We start from the raw sequence: 24100 nt of genomic DNA on the forward strand, positions 1-24100 counted from the left end.
CAAAGAAAGACCTTATAAATGCTATCAATAGCAGGGAAGTGGTAAGGAAATTATTGATAATATTTAAATACAAGGTAGATGCAATCCTGTTTCAGTGGCACACAAGTTGAATTCCTGTGAAAGATTAGTGAACAAGTCATCAGTTGTGTTGTCCCCGCAGCCTCCCTCAACCAGACACTCCCTGTGCTGTCAGCGTAGCGGCAGCAGGGCGGGTCTGGTACAACTGCACATGTTTCGAGCATGCTCTCAGGCTTCCCTCCCTCCATTTCCCTTCCACTTGACATGTGCATGGCTACGCTGAAAATGAAAGGGGAGGGGCCACTGTGCGCACCGGCTATGCTTTTGGCCAATCAGGGGAGTTTCCACACCCTGCCTGTTTCCCTCTCAGCTTTGTAGCCCCCTCCCACCACCTCTAGACACACCAAGCAAAGGGAAAAAAAAGTGCACCAAAAGCAGCTTCTGGGTTTTGCTTTCAGTCGCACTCCTGCTGAAACGGTGTCAGTGTGTGTGTGGGGCGTTCACTCTGCTGCCACATTAGCGACGCGCTGCTGCACCAGCGTCGGCCCTGAACAAAAGGCTACAGGCGGCAGAGGCAGAGAAACTCAGGGACAGGAGCGGGCCGAGCGGCCTGGTGTGACTGCACTTCTCAGGGAGGAATTTACACTGGCATCCCACCATCCTGCGTGACGACAGGACTCCCTCAGCTAAGAAACAAACCCTGATACCTGCCTTGTCATTCAATTCTCCATTCATTCTCACACATCCATCACATTCAGCACCCCTCCTTCAGCGTCTGGACGTCTTTCCTCGTCCTCCACCTGTCAGACGAGATGTCAGACGATGACTGCCTCTCGCCCATCGGCCTGGACTGTTGCAACTGCTGCTTGGACTTGGCCAACGGCTGTGTTGACGCCATGTCCACCAGCCCAACCCAAGGCCTGGGCACTACAGAAGGTCTTCCAGCAAGCCCCTCCAGCCCCAGCGTCAACCACTTCCGTCAGCTGCGCAACCAGCTGATGTACCAGAACCTGAACACGGACAAGCTGAACAACATCATGAGGCAGGACTCCCTGGAATCGGTGGTGAGGGACCCCTGCTTCCTCCTCAACGAGGGCATCTGCAACAGCAACATTGACCAGACCATGCTGTCAATTCTGCTCTTCTTCCACAGGTATGTTGGTGTCCTCCTATCAGTGACAACTGAACATAAAAGAGTCTTTCATTAACCCAGAGGCGTGCTCTAAAGTTACTCTTTAGCTGTCCGACTGGAGAAATTGTCATTGATTCAAATGAACCAGATTGTTGATGTAGACTAATGAGGAGTTTTGGATCAGCAGGTTTTGCCATCTTTTAAAAAGGCTGATTAAAGTAGTTACAGCCAGGTTCACTTAAACTTCCAAGAAGAGTGTCATAACACTTTGGCAAGCTCATTAAAGCTGGACAGACAAGGTGGTTTGTGTGTGTCATCAGTGTTGGTGTATTCTGAAAAAGGGCATTACATCATAAATGAACTCTGAAATGTTGAATATCTCGAACCTCCTGCTGCACAGTTTCTACGTACAACATAAAAGGCTTGCCCGTAGCCTTATATTACATACTATTCTAGCACTGTTTACCAGCAACACCTTTGTAAACATTTATAATGAAAATAAGAAATAAGGAATACCTGTGGCGCTAAATCCCCAAACTTCAAACAACAATCAAAGCTCAAAGGAACAAAAAAGTCTTTCATTTCACTTTGTTCCAAGAGAATTGTCATGCAGCGCTGCAGTTGCTCAAACCTGGTTAAAATTAGCCTGACACTTTTTTCCTGTTGCTGTCAAAACTGAGAAAATAACCTTTGACGGCCGACGTCGTGCCGGCTCTGCCAGGGAGAATGTTCTTCCACACGGTCGCTGGTAATTGGATGGTTTGTTAAGCAGCCACCTGTCAGATGACCTCAGTGTAAATGAAAATCTTTACGTTGTTCTGTTTTGATCATAGTTAAAGTCCTGGAGGTGAGCCAGCAGACAGTGTTCAACGTCTGCTTAAGCTGTAATCATATACGACCTGACTGGGTATCACCTGAGGCAAAGGTGACTTAAGGGTATCTGCTAATATTAGCACAATGCAAAAGGGCTTCTGTCTGTCTGTCTGTCTGTCTGGATTGTTAATGTTCTGAGGTTTTGTTGGATTTTAATGTCGTTCCTTCTTTCACAACATGCTCAAAGCCTTGCATTCAATGCTTGGCTAGTTTTATTAGACTACGCTGCCCATTATTATATAAAAGTTTAATAAACGCAGCAATAACACTCCATGTTGTATCATTGTACTGGGATGTTATCTGGAATGTTCCCTTGGATTATCGCTACTCCTTCCACCTCCTCCAGGAGCCCGGCTGCTGCAGCGTGCAGGTTAACCGTGCCACAGAAGTTAAACTTTAACCCGCCTTAACTGCGCTATGTGCTACAGCTGTTAAAATCGGCCCTTATCTCCCTCCTCGTGGATCAATACCGTCTGAGTACAAACGGTCCTCAAACGAAGTCGCACCATTTACTCCTCTCAGACAGGACGCTGCCTCGGCCTGGACATGCTGAGCATTGTCAAAAGCTGACGCAGCTGCTGGAAAATTAAATACTTTTATCCAGTCACAAGTTGTAAATTTTCACAATGGGTCATGTTGTGTATAAGTGATAAAACGTAATGCTTTTATTAGTTACTATTATTGTCAAGGTCAAACCCTCAGACATGTTGATTTGGATCGATAGTGTGGGTCATTAAATTACGGATAGAATCAAATCTCTCTTTTTTAAATATTTGACAGTGTGCTCTGCCGTGTCAGTGGCCAGTGTGGACCCTGGTCCAGCTCCACTGTTTATCTGACAAATAGAACACTCTGTCCCCCGAACCTGTTTTGTCTCGGGAGGGACTTGGATCATGTGGCGTTCACGGATCTGGTCTGTTTTTTCCACACTTATGAGGGCAGAAACACAAACACGCTCATTCATTCACGCATGTACACACTGGTTTAATCCTTTCGAAGCGAGGTGGAGGTTTACAGAAATTCAAACTGTTTCTAAGTAGCTTACTTTGGGAGTGCCTGGATTCTGATGAAAGTCTGGCCGGGGGTTTATGCTCCCCCTGGGTGGTCAACCCGGCGGGGCCGTGTTCACTTCACATTTGCAGCTTTTTAAGACATCAAATCTCCAGCGTGACCTGTGGAGGTATGCCAGGACTTTTTTTCCCCTGGATTGACTGTGTGACACAGTGGCCAACTAACGTGTTATGTAAATGTTTCAAGAGTCGCTGGAATGTGCAGGGAGCTTCGCCTGACTCTCGTGTGGCGCAGGAGGCGGGGCTAGCGTGACTCAGGTGGACAGACCCTGTGATTTTTCAAACTGAAATAATATGCGCTGAATAAATAAAACAGCCTCACACCTTCAGCCCCAGGCGATCAGACGGTCCGAGGCAGACGCCCGACACCTTCAGACAAAGGGTGAAGCAGACTGTCGTGTTGATACAAGCACTTTCACGGGGCTGCAGCTCAGTCAAAACACAGCTCAGCTACGTTAGTTCTGAATGTTCTGTACAACAGATGTGACAGGCAGACAAGGCGGAGCTGATTTTTACACCTTTCAGAAGCGTCAAAGCTCCATGTCTGCTCTGGAATGGTTAGCAAGAATTTTGAGATGAGGATCGCCCCCGTTGACGCACGCACAGCAGTAACAGATTTACGACACATCACTAAAACATCGGATTCAACAGCAATTTCTCACATTCATGTTCAAAAGTACGGCAGAAGTACGGATTCCTCTGGCAAACTGGTTCCATATTTGAACAGTTGAACATTGCATAATGTCATCATTATTTTGCATATCTCCCTAAACTGGCTTGTTGAGCTAGCTTGCTTGCAGGTCACAAGTGTAACACTAAGTGCCGTCTGGAGAGCGGTTCACTGAGGAGAGATCTGTGAAAGGAGATAATTGCTAACTATGACAGATGATATGCATCACTGATGGCAGAGCCTCTGCTGCAACAGAGCGGTTTTGTAATCAAGGTGTGTCCATGAACATGACTCCTTACATGGGTTCAGGCTCTTGTGCTGGCTGGCATGAGACTGGAGAAACTGAGGAATGTGCAGCAATGGAGAGGTGGTGGGCTGGATCCAGAACTGAAAACAATGAAGGCTTGTTGTTGTATAGACTCATGGAAAACATGGGAGTTCTAGACAGATAGGGCCAGACTACATAGCTCAAAGGGCATATCCATCCGTCCGTCCGTCCGTCCGTCCGTCCGTCCGTCCGTCCGTCCGTCCGTCCATCCATCCATCCATCCATCCATCCCAGAATGACCGAGGTGGGTATTCCAAACATGCCCAGTGGGTTAGGATTTAAGGAATCAGCACCCACCAAAGGGGTTCTTTCCAGTTGCAATATCTCTCAACTAGATGTCCAGGAGGGTAGATGTCCACCAGGATGACTAAACCACCTTAGTTGGCTCCTTTCCTTTCTAACAGGAAGTGACCCTCACCCAGGTCATTCTGCGGCTTATTTACAGGGCAAAGACGACAGTCGAGCCTTTTTTTTCTGCCAGCATCTTGGGCCTCTAGAGAACCAGGCAGCTCTGTCACAGCACCATCACCTTTGACTCTTTACATGCAACTTCCTCAGACTGAAAGTCGCTGCCGCAATAGTTGCAATTCAGATTTCACACCCCTGCAAGACCACAGAACCTCTGTAAGACTAGTGAAGGTGAGCCGCGGCTCCCTGTTTGGGTTCAAGAGAGTTACAGCATTCCAGGACTTACTGGTAGGCCAGTGTCAACAAGAAACAGGGGCTATGGGGAAAGAGGTCAGTGGGAAGGATGTTGAGGTGGAACACCGGATCTCCGGCCAGTCGATCAAAGGTTACGAATTTAACACCTGAGGAACATAAGTTAGAGATCTAGACAAACAGAGGGGCAAGGACAAAACCTAGACAGGTTTAGCTAAAAATAATGTGTTGTTGACAGTAAAGCTCCGGGACAAAGATCGGCTCAGGACATCTGGGAATCAGCTATTTTCCTATAGAGTGAGGAAGTAATTTGTTAGAGGTAAAAGTCACAACAGGCCATGTATTTTATAGGCGTTATTCTGAGTTCCCTCTAAGGTTCCTTGAGAATAGAAAATAATTGAGAGGTTCCTTTAAAGAATAGCGACGACTAAAGTCCAATTATAGTTCTCATTTCCTGGTTTGGACTCATGCCCACCAACATGTTCCTTGGAACTATTATTTACAGCAACACTTGTTTTTACAGGAACGCCACAGGTGATCTTCTGAAAGAGTGATCTGATCACACACCCACACACACACACACACGCACACACACACACACAGACATTAACACACACCTGAAATCCATTTGTATAGAGGGGGGATCAATGTGTATTTGCTCTGACAGTCACAGACACTCCTTTCACTGAAGGCTGATGTAATCCTTCTGTGCTTCTCTGTTCTGTTGCCAGGCAACATGATAAACACAGCATGCCCATCGGATGGCTGTCACAGTATCTATTTCGGAGTTTCAGTTTCAGTTTTTAACTTGAAACTTGAAACTGGTTATGCTTCATCTTATTGAGATATTTTAACAGGAGCTGCTGTGATGGAGCTTAATTCACCAACACCAGACCCTAACAGCAGATGTGTCATTTGCCGCCTGCATCCATACACTTGTTCTATGGCAACGAGGGTCAACCAAAGTGATTGACGTGTTCTGCCAGACACAAAATCCCACATGTGCTGCATCACGAAGGCACCTGGTGCAATTCTCAAAGGTGACCCAGTATTAGACACGTCACCATGGCAGAATCCAGCTAAGCTCTTTTGTCCTGAGTGACAGCGGTGAAGGTACAGTATGTACCGGGGAGGAGATTACAAATCTGTAGGTACCACCACAAAAGCAGAGCCTCAGCAGAGTCTGCTGGGAAACTGAAGACGAAGGTTCCCACATTGGCGTTTCTGCAGAGATATTTTTATGCTTTGACTGAAAAGAATAGTAATTACCTAAGAGAAATAAACTAGAAATCTATCATTATGTTGCGTTTGAAAGCAGCCGGTGTGTTGACTCATTCAATAAGATCTGGAGTTGAATAGTTTAAAGGTAATTTTTCCGATTGCTTAAGACTTATTTTGGGTGCTAACCTGGCCCGGTGATTTGTGTCGCACCGCAAGAGGAGTTCCACCCTGAGGCCATTCTGTAGGACACCTCCACACTCTCCTTATGAGTGTGTGGATTTACAAAGAAAGATCTAAGAAGTCATGTAATGGGTCCATTAAAAATAAGCCTCAACTAAGCTCGCGCGGAAACGTCTGACTGAGACATTGTTTTTTTCACCAGCAGCCAGATGTTGGGTGCTTGGGGTGGGCCTGTCATTAGCCTCAATTCCCCAGTGGGGTGCAATTACACAGGTCAGGTACCTTTTCACACCATCCACACACGCGAACCCAAACCAAGACAAGCACGTTTAAATGCTGATGGACGAGGATGAGGATGAGGATGAGGATCCTCTCAGCTCATCTTTTCTCAGGTCAAAATAAATAAAGAAGCGCACGGCCTCAAGGGGGCATCTTAATCGACAGTGTTCCTGAGCTCGTAGCTTTAGCCACATTTCAGCCTGCGGCCTGTCCTGCTAAGCTAGCAACACTCTCTCGTTTGTGTTATTCTTTCCTCGTGTGTTTCTCCTGCAAAGAATTTATGGGTTGTTTTTTTCAGTGTGGAGGTGCCATCAAAGAAGTGTTATTTTACCTAACATTTGTCACCTGTTTGCTCAGGGGAACACAGTTTGGGTCAGTCTGTGTGTCGAAATGAGTGAAAATTTAACATCAATCGGTTTTGTAAAGCAAATGTTCCACCGAAGGACGTCTGGCGCTCACGTTGCAGCGGCAGGACGGCGTCTTCATGTTAACCACAATTAAAACCCTCAGAAGTGATTCGCGTCACCTCAGCCCAACCTATCCCTCCTGTCTAAGAGCGTGATGTGGAACCTGACCTTTGCAAACAAACAGGAATCTTCCCACTGTCAAAATGATTTAAGAACATGTGGTGCAACCTGGTTCCACCTTCGTGAGGTAATTTCAGCATCGGTGTATCATTAAGCAATGCCCTTTTTTTTTCTCAATGTGTTTCTTGCGTGATGCAGGATGAAAGAAAAAAAAACAAAACGCCTCTGTGACTTAGTTTGTGTTATACAAGGCCCAAATAAAAAAAAAAGAAAGAGACCAGACGTTTGGCAAGTCCTCATGAACCATAATCAAACCCAGGTCACCGTTACTGGTCCAAATTTACATGTTTTTCTTAAGTGGCGAGTGTGTGAGAATGAAGCGCAGACCTTAAACAAGAGTTCATTCTTCTGCTAAAACTTCAGAAGAAAGGAGGGATTTGCTGCGCCGGGAGCAATTTGGTTCCACTGGCAGAAAGCAGGACTCGACTCCTGCCAAGCTCTTATTTCCACCCTGCTCTCTGGCAGAGAAGAACCTGAAAGAAGGAAGAGAGAAAAATGAATGTACGGCTGTGAGCCAAGCTGCGCTGCGTCTGGAACGTAGTTTTCTGGGTTTAGCCAGCGGAGTGAAGGAGAAGGAGGCAAAGTTCACTCAAAAGGGAGCAAAGCCAGAGGTGTCCTGTCCCAGGCTGATCCTGTGATTGTGGTTAAAAGACAAACAGGGCGTCTCCAATGACCGTGTTTTCACCTGGATCAGCCAGTCACGATCTATTTCCTGTTTTGGCCTTTTGTCATGGAATGAGTCAGCGCCTCATCGTGTCCGTCTGTCTGTACCCTGCATTAACCCGCTGATCCAAGTGTACCTCGCTAATCCATCGGTGCTCTGCAGGAGTGGCTGCACAGCAACCACCGCCAAAATCCTGCTCCCATTGTGGGTTTTCTGCGCGGGTTGTGACGAAAATGTTGTGTTCACTCTTTATGCGTACGTCACGCTGTTTCCAGAACCCTCCACATGGTCGTTATCACGAAGAAGACCAAGAGCTTCAAACTGCTGGGTAAAGGAAAGTGTAGGACTCTGGCAGGGACGTTCTCAGTCCTTCCTTCAGTGACGAACCCCATCCTGTCTCTCCCTGTGCACACACCCATGCAGGCTGCCCTCCAATTTCTGAGGCCGCTCGTTCTGGGGCCTCTAATGTACACAAAGACGTAGTGATGATGAGGAGTACAGGTGTCTCACAATAGGGCCAGTGAGGAGGGAAAAAGCTGAGGTAACACTCCGGGTCAGGACTTGTCAGGGCTTTTCAGGTTCACTGAGTTCGCTGGAAACTAGTTTTTTTATTCCTACTGTCTAAATTTGCTATCATTACCGCTTCAAGCTATGTAGACTTGCTGAAATACGTTTGAAATGCAAGTCATTAAAGGAATCTCTCTGGCACCACGCCCTTTTCCTCAAACTCTTGATCTTGACCTTTGACTTAAAACAAGGATGATGAGTCATGATTGAAGTCAATCTTGACACTTTCCATCCAAAAATCAATCAGCAGCGTATTCCCGTGCAGCAGATTTTTAGCTGTGAGTCCTCCAAAAGTTCCTATTCTGGTCTCAGTGTTTACATAAAACATCGCCCTCTGGTTTGTTTAGTGTAATCACTCATTAGCATTAGGTGTCGTGCAACCTTAAGGTTCAGCTAGGTTCTGCAATACTTGTGAAGCAGAAGGTAGCGGTAAAAAACAACGTTACTGAGTTATACAGCACATCACCAACAAGATAAGTCCAGCTTGTGCAAAGCCCCAGGATCCAGTCACGCTCTATATTTGTCGTGCTATCTAGCAGCACCCATGTGTTCCTGACATCCCGTCTAGCTGATGAAGGTCTGTCGTGGTCGACGCTCCAACCACAAATAACCTGCAGACGTGCCGTAATGGTGCGAAGCCCCGAAGACAGACGCCTGTTCTCACCGGCGGTTACACAACAGACACAACGTGTGGAAATGCTGGCGAAAACACCGGCCATCCTCTGTTTTGGAGCCGCGGCTTATTTATCAGCTCGTGTTGTTATGCGAGCTGTTCCTTGGCCGGCCCGGGCAAATTTGGCGGTTTTCCTCGGGCTTCGTTTGTCTGCGAGCCCACTTCCCAGCCTGTCTGGAGGGAGAGAGAACTATTGTGGTTTATATCAGTAGGAAGTTTACACCCTTGCTGTTATTTTATGACAGCCAGCGAGTACTGTATATAAAACACAAGCGTGATACTTCCTCACATTCTAACTGTTGTTAATTCTCTGGATCCGGGCTCCGACACCCCCCCCCCCCCCCCCCCCCTTTTGGCTCTTGTTTTCTGCCGACTTGTATTTGCATGTTTCATTTGTCAAAACAGAAAGAATCAGATTCAGTTTAATGGTCAAACAAGAGCAGCGAACTCCTTCTAATCTGACCCTGAAATGTTCTGCTGACGTTCCTTGTGTGTGTGGAGGTGACGCCATGGTTGCGTCACTTATTTTGTGTGGTTGGCAACTTGTATTGTTCCAAACTATAATAATACTCATTATAAGCACTGTTATTATTCTTTAAATACATGACATGGAGACCTATGGGATTTAAACTTTGTTCATAAGTCTGAGTTTGTATAAAACGTCTTATTATACAGACATTAATCAGTAGTTGATATGATCGTTTCTGTCCTTCATAAATGGAGGATGAGTTTCGGTCCCTTAAAGACTTAAATAGAAGATTGGCTAATTCTTCTTCGTAATGTAGCATTTTTTGTCTCTGTCAGATTTACTTTCCGCGTCTTTGATTTGACACGAACGCACCGCAAATGTCCTCTTCGCGTTACAAGGCGGCCATGATTTCTGTCACTGAGTGGAAAGAACTGGGAGTGCAGCCAAGACCAGCTATCAGAGGAAACGCTGCCTAACAACAGCTGTGAAAACCTTCTCCTCCCTTTCTCCTGCACTCTTTCTCTCTCTTCCGTCATTTTTTTTTGGCGTTTTCCTGTTGTGGCGTTTGGCGGCGCAGTCTTCAGGCGGGGCGAGTAACTGCTGGAGTTTGGTAAAGTGGTGAATTCGACACCGTGGGATGTTTCTGTTGCAGGCCTTTGAGGATGTGCGTGCACCATAATTCAGCAGGTTTATTCTCACGGTTCCATTGCCCAACATTTTGTATGTAATAATAAAAAAATCTCTGTGCATTTACTACTCCAAACATCCTTTTTACAATAGGTGGAGTTATAAACATGGCATAACGATGCCAATAATAGGGTGAATGTTTGTGTTTTCACCCCAGAAAACCAGGAAATTCCCCCCTATTTCCCTCCATAACTCTAATAAGAATGTGAAGTGAATGTGGAAGTATCTATTTTTAGCTGTAAAAACAGGCTGCAGATATGGTTTCAGAGGCCTAAAGTTCACAGTTAAGCTTCCAGACATGGGTTCCAAACAGACAAGCGTACGAGACGTCTGAGAGACACGAGACGTCCCGGGGAAATGCTGCTGGGCCGAGACACTGGGGAGCGACTGGAAATGAGAGCCAGGAGACACAGACGGCAGAACAAATGAGTGTGCAGCAGATGGCAGGCGAGGAGCGTCAGCTAGTGCAGAAAACAAAAATCCCTAATTTGAAGTTCCTGAAGTTTGTGTTTTCGTCAGCTTTTGTTGAAAAAGCGGCCGTGTTTCCTCCTACGTCAGTCAGAGGTGCTCAGATCAGCAGGGAGACGCTGGGCGAGCACGAGAGCTGGAGAACCTGAGGATTTAATCGCTCATTTCCCTTCATTGGGGGTGAAGCAGGTCAGGTGCTGCGTGGGAGGGGCGCGGAAACGGCAAATTCTCTTTCACTTCTCCAGCTGATGTGATCGCTTCTCATAAACGGCTGATATCACTTTCATTTACCATCCGACGCCTAATACAGAGGATAAAGGTCCACCCTCAGACCAGGAGCTCAGGAGATTCCCATGATTGCTGTTTACTTTCACCGGCTCCGACCGGGGGCGGTGATGGATTAAATAATAGCTGCGGCTCGTATTGAGAAAGGGCTGCAGCTGTCACTGACTCACACATACCTGCTCCCTGGATTCACCAAAGCTGGCAGATCTCCCCGTCCCTCCCTCCCTCCCTCCCTCCCCGACCCTCCCTCCCTCCCTCCCTCCTCTCTTATCGCTAAACTTGCAGCTTGTTTAAACTGTGAATCCACAACCAGCATCCAGAGAGAAGGAAAAATGCACCTATTTCACGTGCACTTATGGCGCGAGCTTCCAAAAGAAGGGGTGTTTTGTGCACCGCGGGGCCCCAGTTAGCCCCGGCTGGGGGGATCCTGATAGCGAGCACCTGAACTCAGTCATTTACATGTCACCTGCGAGATAACGTCCGTCGAACAACAGAGGCCTGACGCAGCTCTGCCCTCGGGCCAGATCTGATTAGAAGTCTTACGTCATCCAAACCCGACCCAGGACTCGTTTCTCTGATTTCTCCGACTTTTTGTTTTGTTCACTTGCTCCCCTGTAGCGCCGCAGCAGGTCCAGACGCCGCCGCCCTGCTGGCCTCTGTTTGCACGCACCGCCGGCCTTAAATTGATACCTGCGTGCATCTCTTCACATGCACGTGTTACGGCCCGTGCACGTGAACCTGGCAGACGCGCTCGGCTGCACACACATAATTGCTGTGACGCGGGAGCGCTGGCAGCAGGTCGTTCTTGTTCGTTAGCGTGAACTTTGGACCTCGTGGGTACATGCCGGAGGCAGAGCTATTGTTCACCTGAGCTTTTGTGTGCCGTCTGTGGAGATCGTGTTTACCTGCTCCTCCGAGGAGCTGTGGCACCAGAATAAGGAGACGAGCGTGACTGGTGCGCAGGGTGACGTCCGCGTCGCCGCGCCGGCTAATTTGTTTGCGTGGGCGAATGTCGGGCTCCCGCTGAAACGCGTTCCCACGTCGCAGCCGCGCCGCGATTGCGCTAAAGAGTTTTTGCTTTGGCAAATTGGCGACATCCTCGGTGTGATTTCTCGGGGAACGCGGCGCGACGCGGCTGCTAAACGGCGACATTTGCATTCGTTACTCGGCGGCCCGCCTAATGAGCTGAGGAGGTTTTCGAGTTGGGTCCCATTAGAACAGATCGGCTCGTTTGTTTTGTCACGGGAACATTTGCTGCTCGGCGCCGCCTGTGCGATACGCCGAGACGTGTGTGTTTTATTAAGATCTGATCTGTTTGGGGAATCCGTGACCCCAACGATGCTGATTCCAGGCGTCTGATCTCAGGCTGGTTCAAATATCTCTGCCGTCATTTATGAACAATTATTCGTTGTCGCTGGTGGCAACAATTGCCGCTCCTTCACCTTGTTACCCTTTTTGCTCGCCTGGATTTGGTACTTGAGGTGACCCGTAACCTCACAACACCTTCCAAACGGATTTTGGCAGCGTTGGAGTCTCATCGGGGCTTCTCGATTCCGCACAATCGCCTTCTGAAGGCAGGATAGGCTGGGGTTCCTGTGCATTCCTCAACAATCCCTGAGCGAGGCTCTGCTAGATATCAGCGTGTTTATCTGGATCTCAGGCGAGCGTTTGATGTTGATCTTTCCTGCGGCTGAGTCACATCCTGAAAAAAGTGCATTTGTGTTCCTCCCTAATTATTGCTGACCTGACAAAAGCAAAAACAAGAGTTGGATACTGTTGTGTAACTGGTAAACCCGACAGCGAGCGTTTCCGAGGCCGGCTCCTCTCACCGATACCTTCTTACTTCACCTTTTTTCCTTTTTGAGGCACTGAATAATTAACACAGCAACACTCTCGTTAACAGGCCCGTCTAGCAGTGACGATGACGATGAACCGTCTGTGTTTTCCTCACGTGGGTGGCCGACATCTGCATGTATGGAGTTCCTCTGCTTTAGGAGAATGTGGTTTCTCTAATTGTTCTTTTTTTTGCGAGGCTTCTTAAAGCAGTCTATTAAAATGCACGGTTTTTCAGTTTAAGACTCGGTGAACAGAGGCCCGCACATCTGGTCCCGTCTTCGCCTGTCCTCTGACGGTAGGGGATCCCCTCCGCCACTGCAGGCTGAGGAACCACGGTCACGGCTCAGACCTGCTGCTCTCCTGCTGCACTTTAACTTATAGCGGTCTGAGGAGGTTAAAGTGTTGCTGTGAGTTAGCTATACACCTCAGATATTTGCACCAACCCACCCCATAGCTGTGCACTGACCCTTTCCCAGTAAAACGAATGTATTTTCATTCTAACATTAATAAGGCTGACACGTTCCTCGGAAGAAGGTTCCACTTTAATCAATGAAAAAGTTCATTAGTCCGCTTCTGGCCACCCTCCTGCAGCTAACCAAACAAGCTAGTCCGGGTTTAGAGACATGGAATATGGATTTTGGCTGCAGGACAGTACTTTTCCTCCCTGTGCTGTCGGGGAGGTGTGCGTCAGGCATTACAGCCAAAAATCCATAGATTATTGGACTGTTAGCACACTTTCTTATTTCTGGTGAGATAGCTGAATGGGCATTCCTGTTGCTGGGAGTTAGCATGAATTCCTGGGTCATGGTCTGACATAAAGAAAAATACACATACAATATCAAAGTTTTGAACTTTCTTGGACACTTAACAAGCTGAGCTTGTTTAGCAGCAGTTGGGTTGAATAGTGATTGCACATTGATGCCAGAACCTGTGTAGCATGTTAGCATGTTATCCTTCTGATCTGACATTACTCCCATTAAATTTAGGTTTAAAATATTCATATTGGTAACTGTTTATTATAACACCATCACGCGCTGTAAAGTCTCCGTCTGAAGAAAATGCTTCCCGTAAACACTTGGATCCGTCTTTGACGCGCTAGCGCTGACCGCCAATGACACCATGGGAACGTAGTCAGTGTCCCGCCGTCATCGCGCAGGTGACAGAGGATTAGCTTTAGTGCTCAGCGGAGGAACCTGCTGGAGTCTGTGGGAACATCTCAGTGTTTGGACGACGCCAACAGCGGCAGTCAGCGGGACACCAGTCATCCAGTTAAATCTGCACCGTGCTGACAAGGCCGTGCGTGTGCGTGGGGGTTTGTTTGTGAGCGCGTGGCCGTCCAAGAGCATGGGGGAGAGAAGGGAGGGGGGCACGTAAGCAAGAGCAAACAAGAAAACATGCGCAAGTGCAGACGTCTGTGCTTGTGTGAGAGACAGACAGAGACTCGTCTGTGTGTGTGTGTGTGTGTGTGTGTGTGTGTGTGTGTGTGTGTGGAAGGGGGGGGGGGGGTGTCCCAGTTGTTGTTGACTCAGGTCACACAGCTGTGAACTCAGTGAGACACAGATGGAAATAGATGAAGGGAGATTTGAGTCCTGGGAGAGTGTGAGGCAGAAGGATTTCATCGTCAAACACACCGGCCAGTTCGTCCATTCCCACATTTATAGAAACACCTTCTCCACAGCGTCTCTTCTCCACAACCCCTTGGCCTTTGGTGCACGTAAGCGTGCACTGCTGCCACACGGTACGCTGCACACCAGCTTCACGGTACATTTCCAGTTGCTGGCATCCTGACAGTCTTGATGGATTTCAGTGCAGTATGTACTCATGGGATAATGTCAGCGTTCCGCCAGTGAAAGCAATGCAGATCGGACTGAAGATACTGTAAACACAAGCAACCGCAGCAACGGCAACAGCTGAGCTATGCAAGCAGAGACCCGCCGCTGAACTGGGTCACCTTCTGTGCGGGAACTGGAGGCTTCCGAAGTCACATTTGAGGATCTTTGTCTGTGCTTGGGCGCTGTTTTTACGTTCGTCTTGAAGACCCATTAAAATGCAGAAAGCTAAATTGTTTTTTTCCATGGGGAGGGAAGGAGGGAGGGGCATGATCCAGACAGAACAGCTAATGAGTGACCCGCCGGCTTCCACACGCAGGTCTAACTAGGCGACCCGTAACCAGTCAAAGGGCTCCGACACGTCTAATGACAAAGTTCACTGCTATTTAATGCTGCACGGCCAATTGGATCCGTGAACTTTGACCTTTTGCAGAGCATCCATGCAGCCATTAGTGAGCCTGCTTGACTGGAGTCGCACCGGAGGAGCCTGATCCCTGGCATTCCTGATCGTTGGTGTGTTTTTACGCTTTCAGTGCAACAATCCTCCAGGCTGCAGGCTGGAAAACACGGCCTTTCCTTTTTCTGTCGGGTTATTGGTGGGGGGGGGGGTCATCATGTCGGGCTGTTTCTATAACGCACTCTCTGCTCCCGGCACCGTTTTGGCATTTTTCACTGTAAATTTAGCTGCGCAAGTGAAATCTGCAGACTTTGGCCTGAAGCTGGATCCCAGCCTTCGCTGCAGTGTCCCAGCAGATGCTAATGCTAATGCTAACGGAGTGTTTCTTTTACTTTTTCTACTTTGATCCATTCAGGTCCAGGCTAGTATTTGAAGCGAAGCGCTTTAATTCAAGCACCTTTGGAAAAGCTTTTTTTTTTAATTGACAAAGGAGGTGAAACCATAATTATTCATAATTTATACCAGCTGCTGCTGCCGATGTGGGGCAAGAAATTAGCCACCATGGAAATCCTCATTTAAACCTTCTTTCTAGCGAAACACAAAACAGCTTCACACACTAATAACAATTTGCCGATGCGTTAAATTGTAAATTTCCTCAAACTGTGAAGCAGCAAAAGCTTGCGTTTCTCTTCGTGTCGGTCAGAGATTACACGCAAACATCAAAAAAATGTGAGCATTTCTGCCATGTTGGAGGAGGAGGCAGTTTTCTGTGGGCATGTAATTATGCGGCACCACTTGTGGAGCGAAACATAAACAAGAAGCTCCTGTTAATTTGCAACAGACGGCGACGGAGAACAAATAGATGAAGATACAGTAAAAACACGCACACATTAATCAAATAATGCTTTTAATCTGTTTAATATCAGACTTTAAAGATTCCTGGCTTCATAATGTAGCTCACGTCTAAACTCGTGTCATAAACTTAACACGCCGCGGTTTTATTACGTGTTTGTATGACCTCTTTGCTGGTTTTACTGGCTGACTTGAAGAACGTTGTAACTGTAATGGAGGACATAAAATGAACAGAACTGGGAAGATGATCCGTTGTTATAACCCGTCATTTAATGTCGTCCATGGGATTTTGCGCTAATTAGCCAAATATCCCTCAACATCTTGTGATAAAGGGCCACACGCATCACCTGCAACACCCGAGATCCAAATAGAGCCTGTAAACGTGACCCTGATACGAGGTTTGGGACTGGAATTGCCGCTACACCTTAGCCAGCAGCAAAGAGTGCGCTAGCTCTAATGTGTCAAAGACAAGAGACGCTACTAGAACATCAGAGCGCAATTAGCTCGCACTTTAAAATCGGTAAAATTTAACTGATGCGCACATGATACATAGCTAGGCCTACTTTCATAGATTTGTCTGTTTTAACTTAAATACATCATCAAGACTTAAAAGCATCGTGATGCTTCCCTTTGTCTTCTGCGCCGACCTCTTATGTACAAGAGAGTCGAGCTCAGTTTCCTAACCAGCGACGTTTATGTCGAGCTCCGTAGGGAAAAGCTGGAGTTGGCCGACGGTTCCAGCACAGATTAGCACTAAATGGTGGAGCAGCAGGGACGAACGTGTCGACCGTTCCCTCCAGGTACTCCCTGAGAACCGGTCTGAAACAGATGCCGCTGCTAAGCAGTTGGCACCGTTTCAGGGAGCCATCATTTCCATTGTGACTCTGGAGCGGCTGTCTCCATGGAGACGCGCCAGGCCAGTACCAGTCTGAGCGTGGTCCTCCGTCCAGCTCCGCCAGCAGAGCTGAATCGGCTCTTTGTTGAAGACGAAACGTAAGAGGCGTGAACCAGTCACAGGGGCCCCCGGTCCTCCAAGCGTCTTCATCTAGAAGCGGAGATGGGACAGTCTCAGAGGCGTCCCGCCGACGTCCTCCCAGCCGGGACCATTCCTGCTCCTCCCAGGACGGTGTGCACCTTTCTCCTGGGTGAGCCGCCCCACAGGTTCGGCTGCCCCTACCACCACTTCAGCTACCCCGAGAGAGCCGTGAACTACTTGCCCCCTTACTCCCCGAGCCTGTTCAAGAGGCCAGATCGGCGGTAAGTTGTGGGGGGGGGGGGAGGTGACTGATTTTAGACTTTTCCTCCATCCCCGAACAGCAACCACCCTGTTGTTGTGAATTCCCGCTGCCATTTTCCCCGGCTGATGTGTGGACGGTGGACAGAGAGAGATGTCTCTGTCCCCCTGCTGATGATGACCCCCCCCCCCCCATTCATAAACCAGGCAGAAGATTTAAATCCTGATGGATTTATTGGAGCGACCACGCGGCTCGCCTGTGTTCATGGCTGAGGAGACTCACCGGTGGCGCAGCAGGGGGGGGGGGGGGGGGGGGGGGCAGGACGCGCTAGTCTCTGCGTTGCTTGGCGTTGCCTCTGGTGGCAGATTTGCATGTCCTCTCACTCAAGCATGGGAGGCAGTTTGCACTTTAGAGGCGTGGGTGGGGGGTGGCAGGAAACAGGCAACCGTTTAGGAAAATGGCGAATGGTTTTCTCACCGTGGGCCTCCAGCCGGCCGTGCTGGTGAATCACGCCGTTACGTAAGGCGGCTGGCTCCTGCAGCGGGTCATCTGATGGAACATGCGGAGCATCGCTGGGCCTTGGGGTGACTCAGTGGGTTTTATCCAAACACATCGTTACAAATCCTCAGAAACGTTCCACAGAAACGGGTTTGAATGGAGCTCGCAGGCGGCGTTTTCAAACTATGTGCGAGTGGAAGTGGGCGGTACTGCAGGAAGGTCCGGGGCTTCCTTCAGTACCGTCCTCATAGCACCGGGTTGGACTCATTAGTTATATTTGACTTAGGCAGGGTGGAAAAGACCCCCCCCACGGTGTGGATTTTTCTGTTTTTAATCCTGCACATCTCAGCTGAAGCCAAGAGGAATCTCTGTGACGCTCCCCCTTCTAAATGGACCCAGCGCAGCGGGCCGGGATAATTCAGCGGGCCCATGCTGCCAGAACAGGACCTGGTATTAAGCCTGGCAGCTGCGCTGTCGCAGCATGAAATCCGAAACGACAGGCATTAATGCCCATCGTGGGTTTTCTACTCAGCCTCGCAAAGCCCAAAAAAGTCATCTTTCCCATCTCATTATTGGTTACATAACCAGAGTGTTGCCCAAAATACACATCGTTTGTCTCCTGCGCACGGGCGAGGAGGCGACAGAGGCTGGGCCGTCGCTCCGGAGGCCCGATGAGCCGTCAGGAGCTAATCTGACGAACGCTTGATGGGGAGTCGAAGACTTTACTGTCAGACTTTATTGTTGTCTTATCATCCCAGGACATCCGTGTACGAACAAGCTGTATTGCCCAATAACTAAACAACTGGGGGAAAACAACACTGCAGCACATATTGTTCTCTTTAGTCTTCATCAATTAGTTTAGATAGATAGATAGATAGATAGATAGATAGATAGATAGATAGATAGATAGATAGATAGATAGATAGATAGATAGATAGATAGATAGATAGATAGATAGATAGATAGATAGATAGATAGATAGAATGGAGTAGAAAACGTGCACAGAATTTTCCACGGTCAATATGCCGATAAAGGCCATTATAATTGCAGTGTCTTACACATTTAACCCGCTAGAGGGAGCTGGAGATCAGAGCCAGAATGAGGGGAAATTTACCAGGAGACGGGATGGAAAAGTACCTATGCCTCTGCACCTATGTACAGAACATTCCGATATGCAGTTTTCCCTAAGTAAACACGCCAGGGTCATAACACTGTGTTCGCTGAAACATGCTACGGGTGATTAAATATCTTCTCATGGAACTTGAAATCCTATTTTTAGAGAACCAAAATGCCTAAAATCCCAGTAGTCATCTGATGCTCAATTACAAATCAAATATACGTTATTTTACTATCTTTTAGTATTGTTTTCATTTCATTTCATTTTTTAAAAGATATAATATTCTGGCCTACGTTGTTTTGAACGGACAGGCTGCATATTTTGGTCTGTAGCCCAAAGTGCAAAACAGCAAACAAAGGAGAAGATCAGAAGCTTGTGCTGCATTCACGTGGCTCGTAAAGTTGTGGTTTAGACAGTGAATATTATTGTGCTTTTGGTTTGTAAATCTTGTGCATCCAAAGGGAACCCCGCGCAACCTAACTGGACGGTTTAATACACGTCTTTAAATCAAATCAGCTCCATACCATACCTTTAATGCACCATTCATTTAAATTCAAGTCCAATTCTAACCTTGACCTAATGTTCAATTACGCCATTTGCACAACCGTACGTGCACAGCGTGTACTGCATGTTGTTTTTATGAGTTGCTGTGCTCTGTCCATTTACGTAAAAACTTTCTACTTAAGTAGTAAATTGTCATAAATCTACGTATGTAGGGCACGTGAAGAAGCGTCCAGGGTTCAGTTCAAACGCAGTAATTTCCCACTGTCCAAGAAGGCACCATAAAATATGGGTCGGCTTCCCATTGGTTGGGTGCGTGCACGCGTCATGTGACGTCAGAAGCACTTGATTTAAATAGGCGCTGGTGGCAGAAATAGCAACAGACCGACAGTCGCTCCAGACACCGACCGTCTTCAGACCCTGACACAGCACCTCGGCTCCCGGAGCGAGTGCATCGACGCAGAGAGACCGAACCGATTCGGATTTACCCTCAACTGTTAACAACCCGTCGCAAACGTGGCGAGAACTTTAATCCAAGCGAGCTTGACGTTCGACATGAGCACAGAGATGTTCGCCAAAACACCCATGGAAGTGGCCGTCTACCAGTTGCATAACTTCTCCATCTCTTTCTTCTCGTCTCTCCTCGGAGGGGACGTGGTTTCGGTCAAACTTGACAACAGGTAAACATCCGTTGTGGATCGAGCTTTCGGAACGTTTGGGTGTGCGTGCGGGCTGCTCCATTGTCCACACACGCACACACACACACACACACACACACACGCACACACACACACACACACGCATACACATACAGGTTCAGAATGGACGTGGTTGTTTTGTATGTGCTGCAGGTGTTTATTCGGCCCTCTGGCCTTGTGTCAGGGCGTCATGATGATGATGATGATGATGATGATGATGATGACCATGCAGCAGTTTTCCTTTCTCTTTTGAGAGCTTTTGCTTTCACCATGCAGGAAGCGCCATTTGATTAGCTAGTCGCAGGGATTAAGTTGGCAGCATTTGTGCGTGGAACTGTTTGATTTATGACCTTTCCTTCCTGTTTCTGCAGCGCCTCTGGTGCTAGCGTGGTGGCCATTGACAACAAGATTGAACAGGCAATGGTAAGCAAAATGACAATAAAAATAACAACAAACACATTCAAACCACACACCAAAGAGCTCCCCATGTAAAATACACCATAAGATAACAGCTGACAGTAGTTTTAGTTATTTTTCTTGCACTTATCTCCATTGATCACTGTATTTACCTTTTTGCACATGTTCTCTAAGACCCATATGTTCAGCTGGCTTTCTTCATGTGGGTCAGAGTGAGGAGTGCAGGAGGTCGGAGAATAAATGTGTCAGTTGCTGCAAAAATGCAAAATAGGTCTGTGTCCATAATGGACCAGATGTGTCTGAGAGCTAACACGCTAGCAAACACGTCCCTGTTCTCTCAGCTCATGCATCAGCTGCCCAGCCAGTCGGATCAGGCCCGGTTTTAAACTTATGTTCTCTCTGGCGACAGGATCTCGTCAAGAACCACTTGATGTACGCCGTGCGCGAGGAGGTGGAGATCCTCAAGGAGCAGATCAAAGAGCTGGCGGAGAAGAACAACCAGCTGGAGAGGGAGAACTACCTTCTGAAGAACCTGGCCAGTCCTGAACAGCTGGAGAAGTTCCAGTCCCGCATCCCAACCGATGTGCTGCTGGACAATCAGAGCAGCCAGGGGAGCACAGAACAGCAGCAGCAGCAGCAGCAGACCTGCATCAGCACTGGCTCTGCTGTGTAAGTGGCTCTGCCTTGGGGCGGGCAGAGCCACTGCCTCTCAACCACAATAGACCTCCATTTGAATACAGTGGAACACGGCCGTTGCTGCGAACCCTTCGAGTCCACGGAGGATCCAGCTTGGGGTCTGTAAATGATTGATGGGACCCAAAAGAACAGTTGACTCTGATAAGCACAAACTAGATCTTGAGACGCTCTGACCGGTGCGGCGTCAGGCCCGTGCCGCGATGCCGTCCAACTCTCTGTCGTAGTCTCCTCGTAGACAAGGTCGCGAGAGAATAGCTAGACGGTCGACCCAGGCACCCAGGAGCGTCTGCTGTCAGGCCGGTGGGGTGACCCGAAACCCCCTCCGCTCCTGAGTCGGACCGCACGGAGGCGTAACTCGGACTGGGCCCGCAGGCACTGGTTGGGAAGGTGCGGACACCCGTCTGGGCCAGTCCTCCATGTCTCAGAGTTGAACCCCATCGGGTGAACAACCGTCCAGAGTCTTGATCCAAGTTCCAAGGACTTTCAAACCACACTAGGACTTTTCCTACGCCGACATCGTGTTGCTCTTATTTTGGTGTATCTGTAACCATAACGAGAATAATCCTGGGAGGCGAGGTCAGAGCCGTGGGGGTCCACACAGGACTGGGCCCTAGAGCTAGCGGGCCGCTGCGGTCGACCGCAATAATCCAAAATGTAATCTTGTACTGTCTGATGGGGCTTGCTGCTTATGGGGGATGCTAATCCTGCTATATCTCCTGTTTATATTTGTGATTCTGATCAGAAATCGGTTGTGTAGTTAAAGGTTTGTACAGCAGTCTTAAGAAACTTAAGAGTTGTGAGTGGGGGGGGGGGTTGGCAGGCACCTCCGCTGCCCCCGTTTGCCCAACTCTCCTCGTAGGATGTACATAAATGTCGCGGGGATGGTGCCAGCACATTTCCTGGAAGCAAGTGCACTCCTGAATTTTGCAGCAGCGTCCATGATTTGGTCCATTTGTTGCTCCCTTTTCCGACTTGAAGGAAAAAAGAAAACCCAGCAAAACGAAACGATGGCATGACAACAGTGCCTGTCTGTAGAGAGGAGCTCCTCTGATGCCGTTGTTGTTGTCCAGCTACCAAAGACTTTGCCTATTTTCAGTCTTTTTTTTTTTTTTTTTACTTCACACAGCAACGGAAGCTATACAAACAGGACCATGTGTAAAAAAATTTCACAGGGAGAAGCTAATGCTAAACGTGTGATTTCTGCTCATTTCTTTTGTAATGCTAAAGGTTTTGTTGCTGTCAAGTGTCCTGGAAACGTTTGGATACAAATGCACATTTTGCAATAAACCTTTTGTTTACATGAAACGATGCTGCCTGCGTGTGTTTCGTGCGTTAGACGCTTGTGTTTGATCCAGGACGGAGCGTCGGGCGTGACGCCCTCGTAGAGCTAAATCGCTTCTTTCATGACTGTTAAATCAAAGGGCTGGTTTGCTGCCCAGATTAGGGTTAATCAGAGTGTTTTTGTTTTTGTGAAGCTGAAATTGCGCATTTAAAGCGGAGATTTATTAGAACTCGGGTCAGGAGAACGCTGATAAAATGGGAGGACAATTGGAGGTTTTGTCTCAGAAGGGAAAGTCGGGACTTTCAGAGTAAAAGCATCAAAGGAATTCTCTTTAAACCGCAGTCAAAACGTTCATCCTTGGGGTCAACAACAGCAACTGCTAGTCAAGCGCTCCTAGCTGGTTGCCAAGAGAGAGAAGGCCGACTGTGCGAGAGGAAAAGAAAAACAGTTTGTCCCGATTGCGTTTTCCCTTCGGCCGTCTTGGCCAGTGGGAGCAGCCTGTGTAATGAGATATGCTGCGGTTCCTCTGCTGCTCTCATCCATCGGCCGGTGACAGCAGAGACACTCAACCCGGAGCCCGGAATCCCAGCCACGGATCAAGTGGCGCTGGAGGAACCACAGCATCATCCGCCACGACTCCTCTTCCCTCCTGCAGTGGTGCCGATCTGCACGCCGGCTCTGAAACCGGATTTCCCACAGCCGGCTGTTTTACGGGTCCCTAAACGCAACATTACTCAAGCTAACAGTCTCGGTGCTGCTAAAGGCTCAAAGAAAGCAGCTGTCCTTAGTTATGGAGCTCCACGGTCTCAACACAACCTGGTCTGAACTTGGGGAAGGTTTCCTGGATTCTTTTTTGGGAACATAGTTCTTGGATCAGTCAAATGCCCCGGCGCGTGCGGGTGGGGTCACATTGAAGCGGACCGCTGTAAACTATCAGGCCTGGTTTGAATTTGAAACCCAAACAAGAAACACTGTTCTGCTCCTGGTCATCTTGCCTCGACGGTCATTTATTAAAACCTCGTTCCAACTGCTGCCCTTGTAACCGAAACGCCACACGTGTTTTATTGCCGTCCCAGCTCCGCCAACCAATCCCAGAATTCCCAGAACCCCTTTTTTAGAGTCCCGGACAGGTTCCTTCACGGAACAGCTCGGGAGGTCAGAGTGAGAGCGACGCCGTTTCGCCTTTCATCAACTCTCGTTAACCATGGCAGGATCATCGGATTTGAAGTGGCCGTAACGTTACCGAATGCTCCAACTGGGGCTTCCAAACGCAGAGGTTCTGTTGGGTTGCAAGCGTTATGCAAGGCGAGCATCTGGTTTGGATGGAGATTCATGGGCTGTGCTGGGAAAAGTGAGCCAGCGCTGCTCTGCGGTTGGGTTTGCATGCAGGAGTCGACCGCTTTCCGACTGTTTTTCATGAGGACCCGCGCAGCTTGTGTGTCCCTCGGAAAGCCTGCGCTCCACGCCGCGCACGTCTCCTGCCTGGCTCTGTGCTCCTCCCAGGAACACCAGTCTGAACCGACAGCAGGTTGCATAACATAGAAAGTTCCTGATCATGAAAAACCCCAAAACAATAGTTTACGTAACTAAGACACGTCGCTCGTGTGTCCAATCACGCAGGTTTATTCACACGGTCGTGACCCTGCAGGCGCTGGTTACAGCCTGTTCGGGTCGGTTCCCAGCGTGGGCGCCGTCTGTTTATTGACAGCCGTCTGAATCAGAATCTTCTTTCAGTTTCTTCGCAGCCTCTCGGTCCAAAGTCCAGCCGTGCCGAGCGTTGCTCCACCGACCTCCTGGGCCGGCCTCGGCTTTATGGGCAGCCAACTAATGATTGACCAAAAGGGTTGATATCAGATGCTTCACATTCGATGTTGTCGGCTGGGAGGAGACCAGAGGGTGGATGAGCTGGAC

The 24100-nt window shown here is 48.5% G+C and overlaps 1 protein-coding gene across 2 annotated transcripts; it reads left to right on the plus strand.

The window, feature by feature from the left end:
• The first annotated feature begins 464 nt into the window (after positions 1-464).
• tsc22d3 (TSC22 domain family, member 3) lies at positions 465-22212 on the plus strand. 2 transcript variants are annotated; one of them, XM_003970249.3, is made up of 3 exons: positions 465-1171; positions 20166-20217; positions 20621-22212. In XM_003970249.3, the coding sequence occupies exons 1-3, from the start codon at positions 831-833 to the stop codon at positions 20882-20884; spliced, it is 657 nt and encodes a 218-aa protein (XP_003970298.2). In that variant the 5' UTR covers positions 465-830; the 3' UTR covers positions 20885-22212. The 2 variants fall into 2 exon arrangements, with proteins under 2 accessions (XP_003970298.2, XP_029702867.1); XM_029847007.1 differs by lacking the exon at positions 465-1171 and adding an exon at positions 19450-19776.
• Positions 22213-24100: the final 1888 nt, after the last annotated feature.

This window comes from Takifugu rubripes, chromosome 14 (assembly GCF_901000725.2).
Source record: "Takifugu rubripes chromosome 14, fTakRub1.2, whole genome shotgun sequence".
NCBI classification, from domain to species: domain Eukaryota; kingdom Metazoa; phylum Chordata; class Actinopteri; order Tetraodontiformes; family Tetraodontidae; genus Takifugu; species Takifugu rubripes.